The 19,524-nt window shown below is 46.5% G+C and overlaps 1 protein-coding gene across 7 annotated transcripts in view; it reads left to right on the top strand.

Annotated features, from left to right (window-relative positions):
* Positions 1–572: 572 nt before the first annotated feature.
* Snap25 (Synaptosomal-associated protein 25kDa) overlaps positions 573–19,524 on the top strand; it is a 41,561-nt gene continuing 22,609 nt past the window's right edge. For 4 of the 7 annotated variants that reach the window (XM_076811496.1, XM_076811492.1, XM_076811498.1 and 1 more), the window contains exons 1-3: positions 2,113–2,295; positions 9,847–10,064; positions 11,402–11,443. In XM_076811496.1, the coding sequence (XP_076667611.1) occupies positions 9,951–10,064; positions 11,402–11,443 (156 nt within the window). In that variant the 5' untranslated portion in view covers positions 2,113–2,295; positions 9,847–9,950. Of the gene's footprint in view, positions 708–2,112; positions 2,296–9,846; positions 10,065–11,401; positions 11,444–19,137; positions 19,187–19,524 lie in introns of those variants that run through there. The other 3 variants (XM_076811494.1, XM_076811497.1, XM_076811493.1) reach the window with 2 other exon arrangements.

Genomic DNA, 19,524 nt, shown 5'->3' with positions numbered 1-19,524 from the left:
AGTTATGCGCCGTATATGGGCGCCAGCCGAAGCGGGCGCTAAGAAACAAAATGTAAACGTGATGCTTTATTTGTTGTACTCCGCAAAGGCGAAACATACTAAATAGGAAACAGGTGCAAAAATTTGGGGCGCCAAAAATTTTCTTGCGTAAGGGCGTCAACCACCCTCGCGCCGGCCCTGGCTAAGGGAAGTATGTTCGGGAAAAGCTTTCGCTTCAAGTTCTTCCGAAATGATGCAGAGAGATTTGTAGATCTGTGGAAATACGAATTTAAATATTTTCTGTTCCCAAGAGACACTTTGTTCACCCTGAAGAAGTATCTTATTATCAAGTACGTATAAATTGATAAGACTAACTAGCGATTATTTCCATTCGTTGATCTGATATGATGTTTTTCAAATTTCAGCAAACACTCAAGTGAGTTTTAATTCGTAAACATATTTATCGATTTTAGACTCGAGAACATTTCTAGAAAATTTCCGATATCGTTTTAGAGTTAACAAGTCTCCGTTGTCGCGTTCAAATCTTCCCGCCATGTTGAAAACTGATATAACTATTTCCTGGCTTCCGGTTGTCAGAAGAGCAGCAGCTGTTCACGGCGTCGAAGTGTTCGTCTGTGTTAGCCGCAGTATTCTCGGGAACGCAACGCTCTCAACAAAGTTTCGTGATTGTTTATCCGCGTTCTATGGCACGCTATTGATTTTCATTGGTAAGCGAACGCAATGTTTATCCTGATTCACTTTTATGCAAAATCCACATAGGAGGTAAACGTACGGGCTACCACATTGCGGTGAAGTTGTTATCGATTTTCTGCTCTACTCTAGCTATCGTTTCACTCAAAGCACCGCACCAAGTGCTACCAAATTTATCGAATTTCATATTAACGGCTTCTCCCTTTCTCGAGCTCCTTTTATGAGAAACGTCGGTGAGTGTCTCTTTCTGTTTCGATAATCTCTCGCTTCTAAATCTAACTTCGCGTTCACGTCTATGCTCGTCTGATGGAATTTTGTTTGCCTTTTGGATTCTTCCAAATGCTTGTAGTCTCCTCCCACATTATGAAGTACCATTTCAATATATGTATAGGGTGTCCAGACTTCTGCATTGCACTACATAGTTATTTGTGCGATAGTTTCTCTCATTTTGAAATAAGGAATGTTTTCATACACATCACTCTACCAGTTAATATGCATAGAATTTAATGTTTCCTAAGTTTTTATGGTGGTTCTATTCTTCTTGTTTATATACATGCTTCAAGAGTAATTAAATAGGTGTACAGCAGATGTATAATTATTTTCTGAATTCGAACTAATACATTTGATGACAAGGTAGGTAGGATTTTGTTCAGGTGGCTGTTCTCATCAGCGGGATTTAACAAGTGTTGCATGTTGTAACGTAATTACAAAATTAAGGGAAGGTGATACTTGTATTAAAAGTGCTTAAACCTGTCACTCTCAGATAGTAATGTAACGAGTGGAAAAAACAGAGATATAAATGCAATGATAATAGTCAAGCATTTTATCTCTCGGACGGTTCTCAATCCACCTCTACAAGTTTATCATTCTTCCGCTACTCGGCGTTCTTAACATAACATTTCTCTCTACACACTACATTTCCGTGGCACAAGACTACGCTCCTTTCACCAGAGGATAAATCGAATTGGTCGAGAGACACGGTTCGCCACTCGTTGCGGCTTACTTTCGATAAATGTCCCAGCCAATCGGCAGCTGCTCTGCCGTTCGACTCGTTTGCATTGAAGATCAGCATAACAAATCAGGGGCTCTCAAATAAGCCGAGCGTCTCGCCTGTGGTAACGCAACGGAACAATCGATTTTACTCGATTGCGTGCAGCGGTTTATGACGCAGGACAAAAACGCCGGACGCGCGCGTAATCGATCACGAAACAGATTAGGCGTAGTGCCGTGCCAATTTTTTCGCAAATCACAATCGCCATTCGTTATTAAATGCGTATTCCCGCGTGTTGAATTTGCAGTTTCGTAAAGCGCCTTCCTATTGGCGCCTTCCATTGTCGGCGACGTCCTACCCCCCACCCAAAGCGGCAACCACCGCGCTGATACCCCGCGCTCCGCGTCTGCTCGTTGGCCAGTACTGTCAGTAGACGTCTACCGATCTTCGGAGGGTAGGGAGCGTAGCTCCGTTGAGTTTTCATTTTGCAGTTTTACCGGTTTCCCTTGTAGAACAGTGTCAGTGCGACAGTCATCCGAGTTTCTTCCTCGTCCCACTTCGAAGCAGTCGCCCGGACCCGTGAACAGTGGAAACACCCATCGGCGAGTTTCACGGTTAGTAATAATAGCTAAGCCCGTCGGTGACACTGCACAGATTCTTTCCTCCTTTCCGAAGTCTCTCGCGATTCGTTGCAATAGAACCTTCCACTCTTCTCCTCGAACTTGACTGCGAAAACATTGGGATCTTGTGACGTTCTTACAACCGAACGTGGATCCCAATTCTGCGGTAAGATTTGGTAAAGCAGTCTCTCATTCTCGGTACGTGGTCGCGGGGGATCAGTGCACATTAAGTAACGATTTTTAATCCCCGCACGTTGCGATTCGCAGTCGTTACGCAGACGAGGGTATATCGAGAGTCTCATTAGGTTTCCCGTTCCACGAAGTGAAACGCGGACTCGTTAAAGGTTCGTTCGGCTAATTCGATTCTATCGTAAATATGTTAGCATTCGAATGAAACGCGTAGGACGTATATATTGCTTTGTCAGGGCACGTTTCTATGTCACGCATCTTTCGCGAAGTTCAGTGAAGTGCGTCGAACATCGCGAGGAGATGTTCAGCCAATGGGCGAGGTATAGTGGCCAGAAGGGATATAGCGAGGTTATAAAAGCTGCGTGAGTCTCGAAGTGTATAGCTTTGTGGTCTCGGAAGCAGAGGCGCGGGGGGAACCTTGCCTCCCGAAAAGTGGCACAATAGCACCATTGCGGTTATTTCGATTTCAACGCTGTTTTGAAGCAGAGGCTGACGTCGCGTCAACGATGCCGCTTCGAACCGGCGATTTTATTTATTGATTTCCTAATGTCAGACGTGGCGCGGCGTCTACTTATCGCACGCACGTGAAACTTTATAAATACCGTTCTTGCCTCGCTGTCTGTGCCCTCGAGCAAAGAGATTTCGCACGATCCTCACTGGCAACTGTTTACATAATGGAAATGACAGGCCCCGACAGAATCTCTACCGGCTCTAACAGCTGAGAGTCATTGATAACGGCATCGAGTACGCGCGCGCGCGCTTTTCCCTCTCTGCCCTTATACGTGCCCGCGAGCGTGTGTGCGCGTTGCATGTGACGTCAGAATATATTTGTACTTTTATTTTCGCGGATGATCCGCGTAATTACAGTGACGCACGCGTGAGTCACGAAGGATGCGGAAATGCACTATAATATTGATCACCCCACCTGTTCTATATTTATTCCTCCCACTTTTTCTTTAGACTCACTTAACGCCTGAATAGAATCATCGAACGCTAAATATCGATTCGCGTGCCGTGCTTTTGCGCCAGAAATCATTGCGCCCTGCTGTTTCATCTGCCACCGCTGACTGCAACCGGCGGAGAGGTACGGCGCTTCGAGTTAGTTATTTAAAAGCTTCGCCTAGTTACTTCGGCATTAAGAGTATTCAGGTGCTCGTCTCATTTTTCAGTGTTTGTTTCTTGCTTCTCTCTTCTTCGCTCGTTTAATTACAGCGTTGTTGTGTAACGCTGTGACTCGGGAATACTTTTTCTAAAGCTTCCCCTTATCGTCGCGAGCGGTCGAGCCAAATATTCGACGTGCTTTGCGTCGGAGCTAGTTGTCTTGAAAAGCTGTTGCCTCTACCGAAAACCGTGCGTTGACAAGACTTCGCAGCGACGCGCATCTTGTTATCTGTCGGCATATTATGCTGCGGACTGCCAACAAGAAACCCAATTGTTTGACCAACTAATTTCAGTATGTATTCTAGGATATTTTTACACTCACTGTTTCTCGTATTTTGAATCTACCTTAAAACGACCCTTGCTCCGCTCGTGACTTTTCTTACAAGTATTCGCACGTTTACCTTGCTCTCCGCGTAGCGCGAGGTCATCATTTGCATCGCCTCATTCTCCAATAAAATTCATTAGGTGATTATAAAAAATTATCTAGAGAATGTAATCCAGTGTTCTTTCCTTCTTACAAAGCTGTTGAACGAATTCAGTCATGGTTACATTAATCCCCTTTTCATCTGAATAGTAGCACAAATATGTGTGGTAGTCTGTCTGAAAATCCTTAGTAAATTCTTTCCTCCATTACTTCCAGCCACACAGCATCATCCCCAGCACCTCCACGCCTGCATCAGAGGTATCTAGGCGTGCAAATTTAGATGCCTCATACAACACATTATCTATGAGAGCCGGGAGCCCCAGAAGATGTTATATCGACCGAGGAACATGCACCACCATTATCCTCGACATGATCGCGAATGATATCGCCAGGGTTGCGCGTAGTTTATGTAGCAGCATGTCGGACGCCCAGCGTTCATCAGAACTCGAGGGATCTTGATCGACGATTTGTCCGAGATCCGTATCGGGTCATGCAAGTGGACGCGGAGGAATTTGTTTCAAGGCGGTGTGAACAGGCGGAGAACAGAAATATCTCTGTCTAAATAATGCCCCCCCCCCCCCTGGGCTGGACGTTATCGATTCCCTCCGAATGCTCTTAATTTCTCGTCTACCCAACGACGATATCTGCTCGCCCGCAGTCGAGAGGCTATACGTGCCCCGCGTCCTCCAGATCCGACTGGTCGCCCGTGATCTTGGCGAGGTGCACCGTGACCAGGAGAACCGACGCGGTACCTTTCACCCTGGAAACGAGCCAACTCTGTCTCGAGGGCAAGGACAGGCTCCGTAAATTCATCACGCCATAACTTGGGTCGTAATTCCGTCCCGCGGTTATTATCTACCCCGTGCTTCGGTGTCCGAAAATTAATAGATAATCGGCTTCTATTCTGACGCGTTAGGTCGAAACGGCGCATCCGCAAGTTTCGCTGAAATTCAGTTACTGCTACCAAGTAGCACAGAACTAGTCGATCTATATGTAGATTAAATAAGAAAGCCATGTTTGTATTGAAATTGAAGATACAACAGTTTATATTTCGGACGTAGCTGCGCGAAATCGACGCGAGGTTGTTAAGGGGTCATTCTGGTAATCACGCCGCAAAATTCGGTAACGTTCAGGCTTTTTTTTCTCAGCGAATAGAATGAATAACGATGTCAAACTTTTTTTCATTTATTAAGCTACTTGTAATTTATTCGGAACAATTTTTTAAATACACTTTTAATTGTGTTTCTTTCAATGTTATCTGGAGTTCGAAATCGCGACTTTGAAAAGAAATACCTCCCTGGCGGGAGTGATTTAAGCTCACAGACTTATCTGAAACAAAAAAACCAAGCTGATTCTTAATCATTATGAGTGCCGCTATCGCAAGTGCTGGAATTAGCCACGTAAGTCAAAATTTAACAAAATTGCGCTCTTTCAAACTTCAAGTTTCGAAATTTTCCATTCTTGATGCTTGAATGCGCGCGATTTTGTTAAATTTTGACTTGCGTGGCTAATTCGGGTGCCTGCGATAGCGGTACTCATAATGATTAAGAATCAGTTTGGTTTTTTTGTTTCAGATGAGTCTGTGAGCTGAAATCACTCCCGCCGGCTTTTCAAAGGCACGATTTAAAATCCCAGATAACATTGAAAAAGCACAATTAAAAGTATATTTAAACAGTTGTTCCGTATGCATTATAAGTAGATTAATAAATGAAAAAAAAGTTTGACATTGTTATTCATTGTGTTCACTGAGAAAAACAAACCTGAATGTTTTACGTTTAGCCGCGGCAAAAGTGAATGAGTTTTAGAGTTTTTTTTTCGGGATTTTGTTAAAAGTAATGAAAGAAAATACTTATTACATACGATTTATTAGTCCATAAAATACACGAAAAAATTTATTTACAATAACTTTTGTATTCAATTATTTATGATTTTTTGAGGTTCGTTAGAGCATTGCAGAAAAAAATGGTGAGCGCGATATTTCCTTTAAATATTGATGGATCTGAAACATAAAATTATGGGCAGTAACTGTAAAGTATTAATAACAAAAGGCGTAACTACAGTTAATTTTCCAGTGTTTTTTGCACGGGTTTGTCAGGAATATTTAGATAGGTACCTTTTTAGCCAGGTTTAATATTTAACCTCGTCCGACGTATATAAAATACCGATGATGTAGCACGAAATACTATTTATTTATTTATCTCAGAACCACCTTGTGACCACATTCGCCCCTTCGAATTATCAATGCAGTATTCTACTTAGTCACTTTCTTCTAGTACTGATTCCCATATTTATCATAGCGCTTCACTTCTTGATCTCCTACTTACAAGGGAAGATCCCGAACCCGAAAATTCAAAAAATTCTGAAACTTTGTGAATACGTAGGGTATTTCCTCCTTATTACAACGCAATTTTTATTTTCTGCCCAAATCCACTCGAAGGGGGTGAAATTAACCCCTGAAAATTCGGCTATTTTCCGATTTCGTGTTATAACTCGCGAACTGTACGAGACAGATAAAAAGTTTCGAAACAAAAGTTACTTCTTCTAATGAGATCTATCATTTGGTAAAAAAATTATTTCACAGTTCACGAGTTATAACACAAAATCGGAAAATAACCGGATTTTCAGGGGTCAATTACACCCCCTTAGAGTGAATTTGGGTAGCAAACAAAAATCGCGTTATAATCAGTAGGGAATTCCCTACATATTCCCAAAGTTTCAGAATTTTTCAAATTTCCTGGTCCGGGATGTTCCCTTGTTAGTAACTAATCCCGAGAGCAACGCACTTCTAATCCCTTCTTCCCAGTAGCGGTTTCCCAAAAGCTTCCCTCCGTCGACGCGTTCGAATGCCATTTCAAATTCCAAGTCTCTACTCAGCGATCGCGAGGACCAAGGTCAAGGAAGCGCGTCCACGTCAGAAGCTCGCACAATAGTCGATCCAGCCTTCAAACTCCGCGTTCTACTTCGCGTTATCGCGCGGCGCTGTTACTAAAGCGAATCCTCTTGTCGCGTTCCACGCGCCTTGTTTGGATTCCAGTGGAATCTTCTGCAAGCTTCCGGCGTTCCTTTCGCTCGGACGCCTCCGCTTTCACCGCCGCGGGAACGTTCCCTGCGTGATTAAATTTACAAGTGCCAATTACGAGGCTCTCCCGACGTCTTAATGCATTAACAAGATCTCGTTTCACATTCGGTGGGGAGCTTTTGTCTTCCACGCTGCAGTGGGTAACCGGATTCCCTTGCTACGAGATTAGTCGTTGTTAGCGTGGGTGGTTAGTCACTTTCGAGTATCGAGTTTGGGCGGCGGGGAAATTTGTCGTCGGCTTAATTGACCCGATAAAGTGATCACCCAGCGATCCCGTCTATCGTGGTCTATTCGAATCTCCGCTACGGGAACCTCACCTTTTCCAGGCTGTTCTGCAAGTTGAAATAGAAATTTTCATTCGTCCTTCCGAACGCCACTCTGAGCTTCCGCGCCACGCGTATCGGGGACATCCAGTATATACCTACGACTTGGGCAAAAGTTAGGCACAGTTCGCGTGACAAAGCACCCTCCGTAGGCCGGGTTGCCACAAAGCGCGGGCCACTGTAACACGGAAAGCCCCGCGAGCCCTGCGGAAGCTTACCGAAAGAGTGACTTATTTATCCGAGCGTATCAACATTAATATCCGCGTACCAGGTCGTGCAGTAATGCTTCCCTATCGATGATCAAACAGTGGTGGGTTCCTATTAGTTTCTATATCTAAATATATAAAGCAGAAAGTGTTTGTGCGTTTGTCTGTCGCCTAAAGACTTTCGAACGGTAAACTCTAGGGCCACCAAATGTGTTCCAGCTCGTTATGCCTAGCTAATCCAGATGAATTGTGACTACTTTCACAAAAAATAAAATAAATGAAAAGGAATGAATACAATTTTTTTGTTGTAAAATCAGAATCTAAATTTCGAGCGAAGTAGTAAAGCTAGTCTTCTATAAAGGGCTTTAGCAAGGGAAATTGGGCAACCTGGAAATTCAGAAAATCATGCAACTTTGTGTGCAAGTAGAGTAGTTCATCCGTAAGAGAACTCTATTTTTTGCTGGTGCCATAGTGCGGTTTTAGGGGGTGATATCAGCCCTTGAAAAAGTTTGGAATTTTCTTTTTCGTGGAACATCTCGAGAACGGTGAGAGATATTGGGAAGAAGTGGAAACAAAAGTTGCATCTTTTTTTACATCTACAAAACTGCGTAAAAATAATTATCAAATTAAGGATTGAGAGTGGGGCTTACTTGAAAGCTATGGATTTTTTGGGAATTATTTTTACGCAGTTTTGTAGATATAAAAAAAGTATGCAACTTTTGTTTAAACTTCCTTTCGACATCTCTCACCGTTCTCGTGATATTCCACGAGAAAGAAAATTCCACATTTTTTCAAGGGGTGATTTCACCCCCTAAAAAAGGGGCCAAGGGATCCATGCACCCCCCAAAAAGGAGATTTCTAAAAAAGAAAAGAAACCCTTGATTTAATTCTTAAAAAAAAATCATAATCACCTAACGAATTTTCTTGAATTTGCATTAAAAATATTTTTATCCCTTTAACTCGGCTCCCCCAAGATTAAATCCTGAGTGCGCCACGGTCTACAGGCATCTGTATGTACGATCACTCCGAAGGCCACCCCTGCTCTCTGTCTCCGGCATTTATCAGCGACTCGATCGAAACTCTGTCAGGTACACGCGGTGCCCGGCGAATCTTCGGGCTCGATCTTTTCGCCCGATACACAGTCGAACGCATTCCTACCCAAGATATGACCCAGTTAACTGCGATAACGTTCAGCCTATAACATTCGAACCCCGAGCGTGGACCGCGTGCGGAAATCTTCCGGTCGCATATGCTACCCGTGCACTCTGAACGCCCAACGGCGTGACCCGCACGGGCTGCAGACGCCGACTCGATGCACGCGTTCACTGCGTTAGAAGGGTTCAAGGTTTGCTGAAACAAGCTTCGGCTTCTGCTAATCGTTCGCAGAGACTCTTTTATCCCGGAGCGTAGTACGTAAACGGGAGCTAGCTCGCTGGGTGACCTAACACACATGCACACAGTGCTGGAGGTCCCAGCTGATCGGGTGTTCCCGCTGGTGGCACGAGGAGTGGGTGGCTAGCCAGCATCGTGTGGGTGCGTGGATGTGCAGAGGGTGGGCTCGTGAAACGCGACGGAGGGGGTTGGGAGTCGCGGTCGCGCGTCTGCGCGCAATTCGGTCGGTGGGTCGGTCGGTCGGTGGGTCGGTCGGTGGGTCGATCGGTCGGTCGGTCGGTCGGTCGGTCGTCGTGGTATTGATTTTCATGGGATAGCACAGCTACACGCGAGCTGTGCACAGCTCCACCACGTATGCGCGTATACGTGCACCCACTACGACCGACAGGGCGGCTGTCTTTGTCGAGACTCTGCGTGAAATCTCGCAATCGCTGGTCTTGGTCTCTTCGAGGCTTCTGATTCGTGGCCCTCTAGATCCTCCGCGTTTCCCCAGCGGAAGTATGTACCTACATTCGTCTCGACGTTCTGTAGTTCCCTTCGCAGACCTCCCCTGCTGGATATTAGTATCTCTCGGTCCTGCAGGGAGACGGTACTCGAATTCGGGGGATAGCCGTCCAGCGGAATGCTTTCAATCCCGTCGGGCTCTGAAGTCGACTCGATTACTTTAATGGGTACAGGGGGCTCCACCCCTACTCTAGCTCGCCGGAAAGTTTATCGAGAAAGGAGTTACGGTCGCTCGTCTAACTCGCCGTTCACCCTTTAATGTTGCAGGACACTCGAGCCTACTTGGAACAGGAGCTTCAGCCAGGTAGAGAGCGAGCCGCGGGAGAGAAGAGAGATTCCAGAAGAAGGCTACTCGTCAGGCAGCAGACAAGATGCCTGCCCCGACGACAGCAGAGTCACCGGAGGGGCCGGGTGCGGCGGAGGGAGGACCCCCTCGCACCGAGTTGCAGGAATTACAGCTAAAGTCCGATCAAACTACAGATGAGGTGCGTGTCTGTCGGCTCTGAATATCCACGAGACCGCGGGCTAAAGTCTAAAGCCGGGAATCCACGTGAAAGCTAAGCTGAGCTATGTTTTTTTTTATGCTTTATAGCACAGCCAGACATAGCATGCAGGTGGATCCCTGGCTTAAAGCATTCTTAACCCTTTAACGTCCAAACCCCTGAATCGCTATTTTAAAACTGTGTAACTGATATATTTGTTGTATTTTGCTATTTTGAAATGGAAAATATTGCTTTTTTTATATGAAAAAAAGAAGCACTTAGCTCTATTTTTCACTGATTTATTTGAGAAGTATAAGGAAACACGAGACGACAACCTGAAGTAATAATCCACAGTACATTTTTGAAGAGAAAGTTTCATTTTCTTAAACGAAAACATTGAAATATACTTTACCATCAGGAGAACCAAGAATAGTTGCTAGCAAAAGCTAAATATAAACTGGGAATAGAATTTTGGGCACTTTTAAGATGAGCGTTGCACCGGTGCAATACTGGGAGTTAAAGGGTTAATTAGAGTGTAGACAGAAGGACGCGTTTCTGCGTCGCAATACATTGTTTATTAACACTTTCGTGATCACATCTTATAATCAGATATTGGGGTTCACTGCACCCCAGCGTCATTTTTGAATTACCATTTTCCTATTTTCGAATCTATTAACTCATGTTCTAATAGTCTTTTCCTAGGAATGTAAATTTTGATATGATGAAATTTGTAGTTGAAAATGCGCGATTTTCCATGGTCGTAGGGTAAACCAACCAGCAATTGACCGCATACCACTGAATGACCATTAGGCAAAGTAATGTCAATTATAAATTTAAACATTATTATATGTTTATAAATGGAGTGTAGTAGCACTTTTAATATCCTATATATTTATTTACGCGTATTAAGCAAACATTAATAAGTACAACTTTTATTAAAAATATGCGGTCATTTACTGGGCTTCTGTACGTTTTGCATTTTATATTTTTTTTAAATTACGATAAGAATAAGTAATTATTTTTATAGAAATTTCAAGAAAAATAAATTTAAATGCAATTTCAACAGTTGTTTTGTTGTTATACATAAATATATTCAAATATTAATCTCAAAGCTCCATAGCTTCAACAATTCGGTCATTCACTGGTTGGTTTACCCTAGAAAGAAGGGAATTTTTAATTTTTTGCCAATAAATCTCCTTTGGAAGTCGTAAAGGCGCGACGTTTGTACTCGAAAATTGCTTTTGGGGTGCGACACCCCCCGTGTGACCACGAAGGGTTAATTCCCAGCTTCCCGCAATCGCTGCATTATCGCTTAACAAATGTAAACGATTTCGTTTCAGTCCCTGGAGAGCACGAGGCGTATGCTGGCACTATGCGAGGAGGTGAGTTCGTCTCATCTCTATGAAAGATATTCTCTCTCTCTCTTCTATTTACGCATCTAACCTTCATCCTCGATCATCCTCGGTACTAATCCTCGATCCTCGTTACTATAGCGTATATATATATAAAATGTCTATTCCCGGAGTTGTTATCTTGCTCCCCGAGAGATATTCGTCTCGCATAGAGTCTAGAGAGATGCATTGACCGTCGCTGGCGAAATCGTGGCGCGACTAAGAATCGCGGCAGGATGACGGGCGCATGGCCTGTCCTCGGTAACGGTAGACTCGACGGTCTGCGAATTTGGAAAAAAAAGAGAGACGACAATCATGACAGTAACGATAAGAAAAAAAAGGATAATGGCAACGCGCTGGAGAGAGATGGGCGAAATACTATTTCAGCTGGCGGTGGCTAGAAACAAAGTAAAATAAAGTAAATAATGGAGAGAAAGGCCCGCGACGCTCGGAGCTAGCCTCCGCTCAAATTGCAACGAACGGTGGAACAGAAAGATGAATGAATTGATAAATGAATAAAGAGAGAAAAGGGGGCCATAATTTGGCCGCGGTGTCGAGACCTCCTTGAAATAGTATTTGACCCAGCTCCGGCGCCGGAAGCATCCTTTTTCGTTCCTCTGCGTGCGTAGGATGCATTTCGGACGTGCATCCGTCCACCACGGAAGTAAATAATGGCCGCACGAACGGGGACATTCGCGGCTTTACGGCGTGACTTTGCCCCGTGACGAGAGCAAAGAGACGTCCACCTCCCAGACACCAGGAGGGGAGGAAAAAGAAATGAAAAAGATTAGGCTGTCGCACCGGGTGCCAAGCGATATATATTATTTTGTATCGTCCGCTCCCAATGGGATGGTCGCGTATGTGTACTCGGAAGAATTGTAAGACGACGCATCGACGCGGTCTCAGACGGTAATCCGCGGCACGAACGCGCGCGACTGTCGCGTCCCATTCCGCTGTTGTCGCTCCTTCGCGCCAAATGTCTCCCGTTAAAATAGAAGCGAACGATCCTCGCCTGTGCGAACGCAATCGCGATGTCCGGTTGGGGCGACCAAGGACGAGAGGGGGACACTCGGTCGCGCGTTCGTGCGCTGTTCTCGCGTTGTGTGTTCTATCTACGTTCTTCAGCTCCGCATTTCTCTTCCCACATGCATAAATTACTCGTTGTCTGTGCTCGTGTACATCTTCGATATATGTTCTACTCACGACACGTGTATGTACGTCCCTCTATGCGTGTGTCTGCGGAACTTTTTCTCTATCTGTCTGTGTACATCTTACGTGTCTCACTGTCTTTCCCTCCTGTCCGAATTGTCGCTGGATTGTCGAAGGGGCGCACGCAATCGGCGTCGGTAACCCCTTCACCTGCTCGAGCTTATCGTTTGTACTTCGACTGGCAACGCGGCGGCAAACGAACTGCCATTTTTACTCTTAATTTACCGCGCCACCCTCTATTTTTACGCTCGCCGAGACTGTACCGAATTAAACCTGTCTACGCATCGTTGCAGACGGGAGCGTTATCGAGCGCCGTGATGCGCGTGCACGCGGTAAATTGATCGTGCCGTTTCTCGCGGGATGTATTTGAGGGCCTTGCGGCAAGAGGGGTGTAGCTCCATTTTTTTAGTTTTTAAAAAAGAATTCTATATCGTTCGTTGTACGTTTGGTGCTAATCCGCTAACAAAAGAGCGATTTATTGCATATAAATAAAAATAGAAATGTTAATATGTTTTATTTTTATTATAGAATATTTTTCGCCAAAAGTAGAAATAAAAACTTATCAACTCAATAACTGCTACTTATTCTGTGAACATATATTTTTCAATTAGCGTCCTCTTGACCCTTTTTAATGTTAAGTCAAAGCAATAATTTTGTGAACGCTTTTCTTCCTAATTTACTGGAAGTTGGCAAAGAATGAGCTGCACCCCTCTTGCCGCAAGGTCCTCGTTCTCTTTTTTACCGTCGCGTTTATCGTCTTCCCGGTGGGCACCTCTCGCCGCCGATGGGTTGAAAGGCACGCGGTCGGGGGTGTGACGGGGTTGAAAGGTCATTGCGTCGCTCCGTTCCAGTTTCTTTTGCTACTTTATCTCTGTGGCTGCACTAACTAGCACGTATCGCATATACATTGTGTATCTCGAGCACTGGAGACCTCGACGATTGTTTTCCCGGTGTACGTACATACTTTACGCACGGACCGTGCTATGTTAAGACCACGTGCGGGCGGACTGCCGTCCATCTCGGTCAGTCGATCGTGCCCGCTGCGAGAAAGGAGACCGAGCGAACGAGCCTGGATGCGCTAGGGGGCAGTTGCCGCTATTAATCGACCCCCTCCCTAACAAAAAGACTCTTAATGCTGCCAGTGGTGGAGGATAATTTTTTTTTCAGCAACGGTGAATCCCAGGCCCCCCCTCCCCCGACACACAGGGTCTTTGGAATGGACGCTACGGAAATGAGAGAACCTCGCGTTCAGACGCGATACGATATCGAAGGAAACAAGGAAGATCGATGATCGCGCGGGTACCGTTCACGATCACGTGGGCGAATGGTGCGCCTCGACCCCATTCTGTTCGTCGCGTGGACATTTAACAGGGGTTTCTCTGTTTTCTCTTCTCTCTCCCCCCTCCCACGCACCCGACTCTCATATTTTAAATTCTCCCCCGCCTCCTCGTGTCTCTGTTACTTCTCTGCCGACTCCGCCGCGGGAGTCGAAGCGGACCGTCGGAAATTGGGATCGATTCGCTCGCGGTTCCGTACGACCGGCGTGTCAGAAGAATTTAACGATCCCCTCGTATGTACGTGCACGGTCCTCTTTCAGTTGCTTCCGCCTCACCTGTCCCACCCCCCCCCCCTTTTTCTGTTTCACTCCATCTGTGGAATGTTGGCCGTAACTTTTCGAGGAGACGTCGGTTCGACGATCGGTAACTGAACGAGTTCAACTCGAGACGCATTTACGACAATTTCTCCAAACTGTTGCACGCTATGTTAAGAGTAAAGTTACAGCAGAAGCATAATCGTGAACGAACGAGTGATTTCATTAGGATCGCCCAGTGTATCGAATTTAACCCTCGCTTGACGGATATGTACCTACAGTTGATATTAGTACTTATGTAGGCACTCGGCGTTTGGGAACAGTTTATGGTTCGATTGGCACGTAGGTGGCGCCCCCGTTAGCTCGGTATTAGCGATCCTTTAGGGAGTGATCGGTATAACCGCAGCCATTTTGGAGCAAAACCGGAAATAACATAACCTAAACCATATCTATCTCTTTCTATCAGTATTTCTCTCTCTCTTTCCGTCAGTATTTCTGTCTCTTTTTATCAGTATTTCCGTCTCTTTCTATCAGTATTTCTGTCTTTCTTTTTTTTTTTTACAGTTTCTTTCTCTGTCTACTTCCGCTTTTGCTCCAAATCGCGGCAACCAATCAGCGACGATACACGTTGTTCCGATCACTGCTTAGAGGATCACTACTCGGTGTTTATGAAGTTCGTAAGATAGTAACTTGGAGAGTCGGCGTTGGGGGAATTGGTAACGCGACTGTCCAGTATTCTGAGGACCCGAAGAGCATGGGTTCAAATCCCATCGCCCCAAAACTCTGTTTTTCGCGTACAAGTATAATATTCTTGAAAATACGAGAATTTTAGATGATATGGGAATATATATTTTACGCAAATGAAATTTACGGGATAAAATGTAAAAAAATGGACCCTGCATTCCAACGCGCGAGGTCCAACTAATAATTAATATCCGTCATACAAGGGTTTTCAAGCTCCTCTTTTCCCCGGAAATTTTATCGCGTGTCTCTCGAAGCACAAGTACAAACAACAATTAAGTCCGATCGTCGAACGAAGGAGAATATGAGCTCGCCCGGACCAAAAAACGGTGATGAAAACCGCCTTCCGGTGACGGTGTTACGGCGTTTATACCCTCCGAAAGTTTGCCTCGGAATTTCGATGGAGGCTGTGCGAGCCAGGTAAACGACGCCGAGCAAAACGAGCGTCCAACGAAAAAAAAAAAAAGAAAAAAAGGATCGTTTCTCGATCGGTAGCGCTAATCGAGAAAGGAGCTCGCGTACACGGCACCGAGAGACGCCCTGATGATCTCTTCTGCCGGGTTTGCTACCAGTACACGTGTACATTTTCTGTATTATTATCCGTGTTGCTGGCTGAACCGGGCATCCCTCGATATTGTCCGCGTCGCTGACTGCGTATGTACGTGTTGTCACGTGTGCGGTGTGTGCCCACGTGTGTGCCCGCTTGCTTCTACTCGACAGAACGTACACTCCACTCGATCGCCTGCCCTGCATCGGCGAGCATTATCCCCCAGCGACAGCTACGCCGGCCACGATCGGGCATCAGCAGCAGCCTCTCGCTAGTAAAATAGCGAAAGAGAAGGAAGGAGCGTATCGTGACAGGAACGGGAGAGATTTGTCGCAGCCAGCGTAGCTTTCGTTCGAGGGGGTGGACTCGCCCGCCTACTCGCAGGCAGAGTTCTCGAAGCGAGCTTTAATCAGCCCCTAGATCGATCAATCGCTTGTGTACACACGGCTAGCCGACGAACGTGGAGACGAGGATCATCGCTAATTGATCGCTCGCTTCGCGAACTTTGCCGCCTGCCTGCCTTGGCTGCCTGGCTGCCTTCTCTGTGTGTGTTTGCCTGTCCTCCACCGACACACTGTCTTCATTCACCCAGCCCCCCCCTTCAGTGCATCGTGCTGTCACTTTTCTGGCTCGCGGATCATTCTCGACGCGACCCGCGACCTCTCCGTGCACAGAACATTCACTCTCGCCACCCACAGAGACACACAATCCCCCGTGAAGAGGGACACCTCGGTATCGCGGATGAGGCAGGAATCTGTGCGCCACCTATCGAGCCCGCGGCGGATAGGCTCGCGCCGACCACGGCTGCGGTGGCGCGCGAGCGCACAGGGGCGAGCCGCGTCGCTCTTCACAGACACACCCAAATGCATCGTGATCGTGTCCGCCCCCCCCCCCTCCACCGTGGTTCACTCTGCTCCCTTCATTTCATTCTCTTCATCGTTCTTTCTCTCTAATCTCTCTCTTCTCTCTCGCTTTCGTCCTCGCTGCGTCGCGTGGCCGCAGAGCGCGCCACTCGGCGAGGGCCGACTCGCGTCTCCGTCTCTGTTCTCTTCTGAAAACTTTCCACTTCATGCACATTTCCTACGCGGATGAATGCGCACGCTTCTCTCTATCACCGTCCGCGAAGCCGAACGAGGAAAGGGGCAAAGGACTCGGCTCTCTTCCCGCTCGAGAGCGACCGAACAGCGCGCTGGAGGAGCAAGCCTCTAATTAGTTCCAGTGAAATGATACACGGGCTGAATCGGAGGAGCCCCGTGGTCCCCGGTTTCAGAGGTGGATCCAAGCATCGGGATCGGTGCGGGATTAATTCCCACCATTTATCTCTCGCGTTCTTTATTCGACGAGAGGGATCTTTTGCCAGAAAACGTGTTCGCGGACGCGGAGTTTCTTTCGTACTCTCCATCCCCCGATCGAATACAGCACGCTGCAGCGAAAAAGCCGCGCCCTTGGATCTCGAGCCTCGTTTTTTTAACGAATCTCTCCGTCGATCTGGATGCTTGGACCGAGCCGTGGAGGCCCGCGACCACGAGTAATTCCCTCGCGGTCTCTCGAGCCTATTCAATCCGTTCTTTCTTTCCACGCCGAGCGGCGTATTCCTTCCGAGCTCTCTGTTTCGTTGAATTCGCTCGAATTGGACGGTGGCCTCGGTTTCTCAACAAAAAAGAAAAAAAGATAGAATAAGTATCGTCCGCTGAAAGTTGAAACGACGATCGGAGTCGACGCGCCGCGACCCCCTTTCCTCCCCTCGGTTTCACCTCAGCCGAGAGAAGGAAGGCCCGTCGCTCCTTTTCTTGGCTCTCTCATTCGGTCACTCGCCGCTCTATCTTCTCTTCATTCTCTCCTCCACCGCGATCTTTCCAACTTCTGTGTGCGTGTGTTCTACTTTTACATTTGCTCGGGCGTTCTTCGCTCCCCCCCCCCGCCCCCGCGTTTGAGTCCCGAGGATCTCTGCCCGCGTATCTCATCCCCGCCTCTCCCCCCGGAATACACGGGCGAATCACAACCGGATCAATTCGGCGGTGTTAATTTGCAGTCGACGCGAAAACCGTTGGACACGGCCGAAGGGGTAGAAAGGCCTTCTCTCCCTCCGTTCTCGCGACTCAAAACGACCGGGGACGCCTCTCGTTTCCCTTTTGTCTTGCGCATACCACTCGATCTACTTTACCTATCCACGAGACTACTGTGTATTGTACACCGTCTTGTATTCTGCGATACTTGTCCCTTTACGTACACTATATTGTGGACCTTCCTTTCCGTTCGTTGGGTATTCAGACTCTTCTAGACTGTTTTCAAGTAGTGCTCTACTTCTCTCTCTCTCTCTCTCTCTCTCTCTCTCTCTCTCTGTCTGTCTGTCTCTCTCAGCCTCACTGTTTCACTCTCTCTCTCTCTTTACCCCTTCTATCTATCTGTCTGTCTCTCTCGAGCTATCTTTCTCGCGAGGATCCTCTTCTCTTCTGGTTCGTCGACTCGAACGAAGAAGAGAGAAAGTATCGGATGCTACGGAAGAGAGCTCGAGATTCTCTCCTCCCAGTATATTTAAAATCCAAAATAAACAGCGCTTTCGACTCGTCGCGCGCTAGCGAAACAGAACAACAACGGTAACGACAAAAGTAAAAAGAGTATGTACCAAAAAAAAAAAAAATAATAAAAAACAAAGCAAATTAAGTACCGAGAAAAAGAGTCCAAAGTCTGTGCGAGCGCCTCGCGCTCGTAACGAAATCTCGATTAGCCAGAAGGGAAGATCCGACAAATGAAAGTATATATAAAAAAAAAAGTTAAAGTTAAAAACCTACAACAACGGCGACGACAGTCACAGAGCAACAGGAACAACAACAACTACAACAACAACATCGTCATGATCGATAACAACATCAAGAACAACAACAGCAACAACAAGCGACAGGCCTAATATAATCTAGAGCTCGAGAAACAAAGTTAATACTCATTCGAGAACGATCTACACGTGCGAGTATAGGACCAAAGTAGCAAAAAAAAAAATATATATATATATATATTAGGTATATATGAAAAAAAAAACAACAACAAAAACGCGTCTCTATCAATCCGTGATAAACGTGTTTCCGTTGCTTGTCCACCCTGTCTGCCCACCTGCCATCATCACACAGACAGGACAGTATGTAAATAAGTAAATAAAACACGTGTGCGTATCGTTGCAGCATCCGCCTGCGTCGTGAACGCGTCAAATGGCTAATCAAACAAAGAGCGTCTCGTCTAGAACAAAAAAAAAAAAAAAAATAGAGAAACAAGTAACAACCAAAAAATAGATCAACTTCTACTCTCACTTCTGCTGCCAATATATCACGCGCACAAGCCCCCACCCCCCGTCTGATATAATATAATCTAGCACCGTTTTGCGAACGATTAAAATGAACGAAACCTCGAACTTGCTTCTCGCCCCCACTTCTCTCCATTCACTTCTCTCCGTACACCCTCCGTCTCTACCTAACCGTTATACTATATACTACTACTAATATACTACTAATATTACTATACTATATACTTACTACTGCAAAAAAAAAAACAACTCTCTAACACTGGTGGTGGTTGTCTGTGTTGTGCTGCCTCTGTCTGTCGTAGAGCAAGGAGGCTGGCATCCGTACTCTGGTCGCGCTCGATGACCAGGGAGGTGAGTGAATCGCTTTTTAGCCATATAAGTAAACAACAGGAAGAAGGAACCTCGCCTGCTCTCATCCACCCATCCACCTACACCCACACCGACAGATACACACCCACGTACAAACGGACTGCGTCTAGCCACACCCCCCCAGCACCCTACCCCGCCAACCCTCCCGTGGCGCGGATGCTCCGTCGTTCTCGCGGGCGGAAACCCGCGAGGGTGGAGCGCCCTCCCCCGCTCGCTCTTCTCGCGCTGCCAACGATCCGTGACGCAGGGGATCGCGATTCGTCGCCGGAGCCCGAGAGGCTTTCCTTTCGATCGTGCCCGAGGACGCCGTCACCCCCTCG

The sequence above is a fragment of the Andrena cerasifolii genome, chromosome 4 (assembly GCF_050908995.1).
Source record: "Andrena cerasifolii isolate SP2316 chromosome 4, iyAndCera1_principal, whole genome shotgun sequence".
Lineage (NCBI taxonomy): Eukaryota > Metazoa > Arthropoda > Insecta > Hymenoptera > Andrenidae > Andrena > Andrena cerasifolii.
The sequence above is the reverse complement of the archived record's forward strand: the minus strand, read 5'-3'. Positions and strand labels throughout refer to the sequence as shown.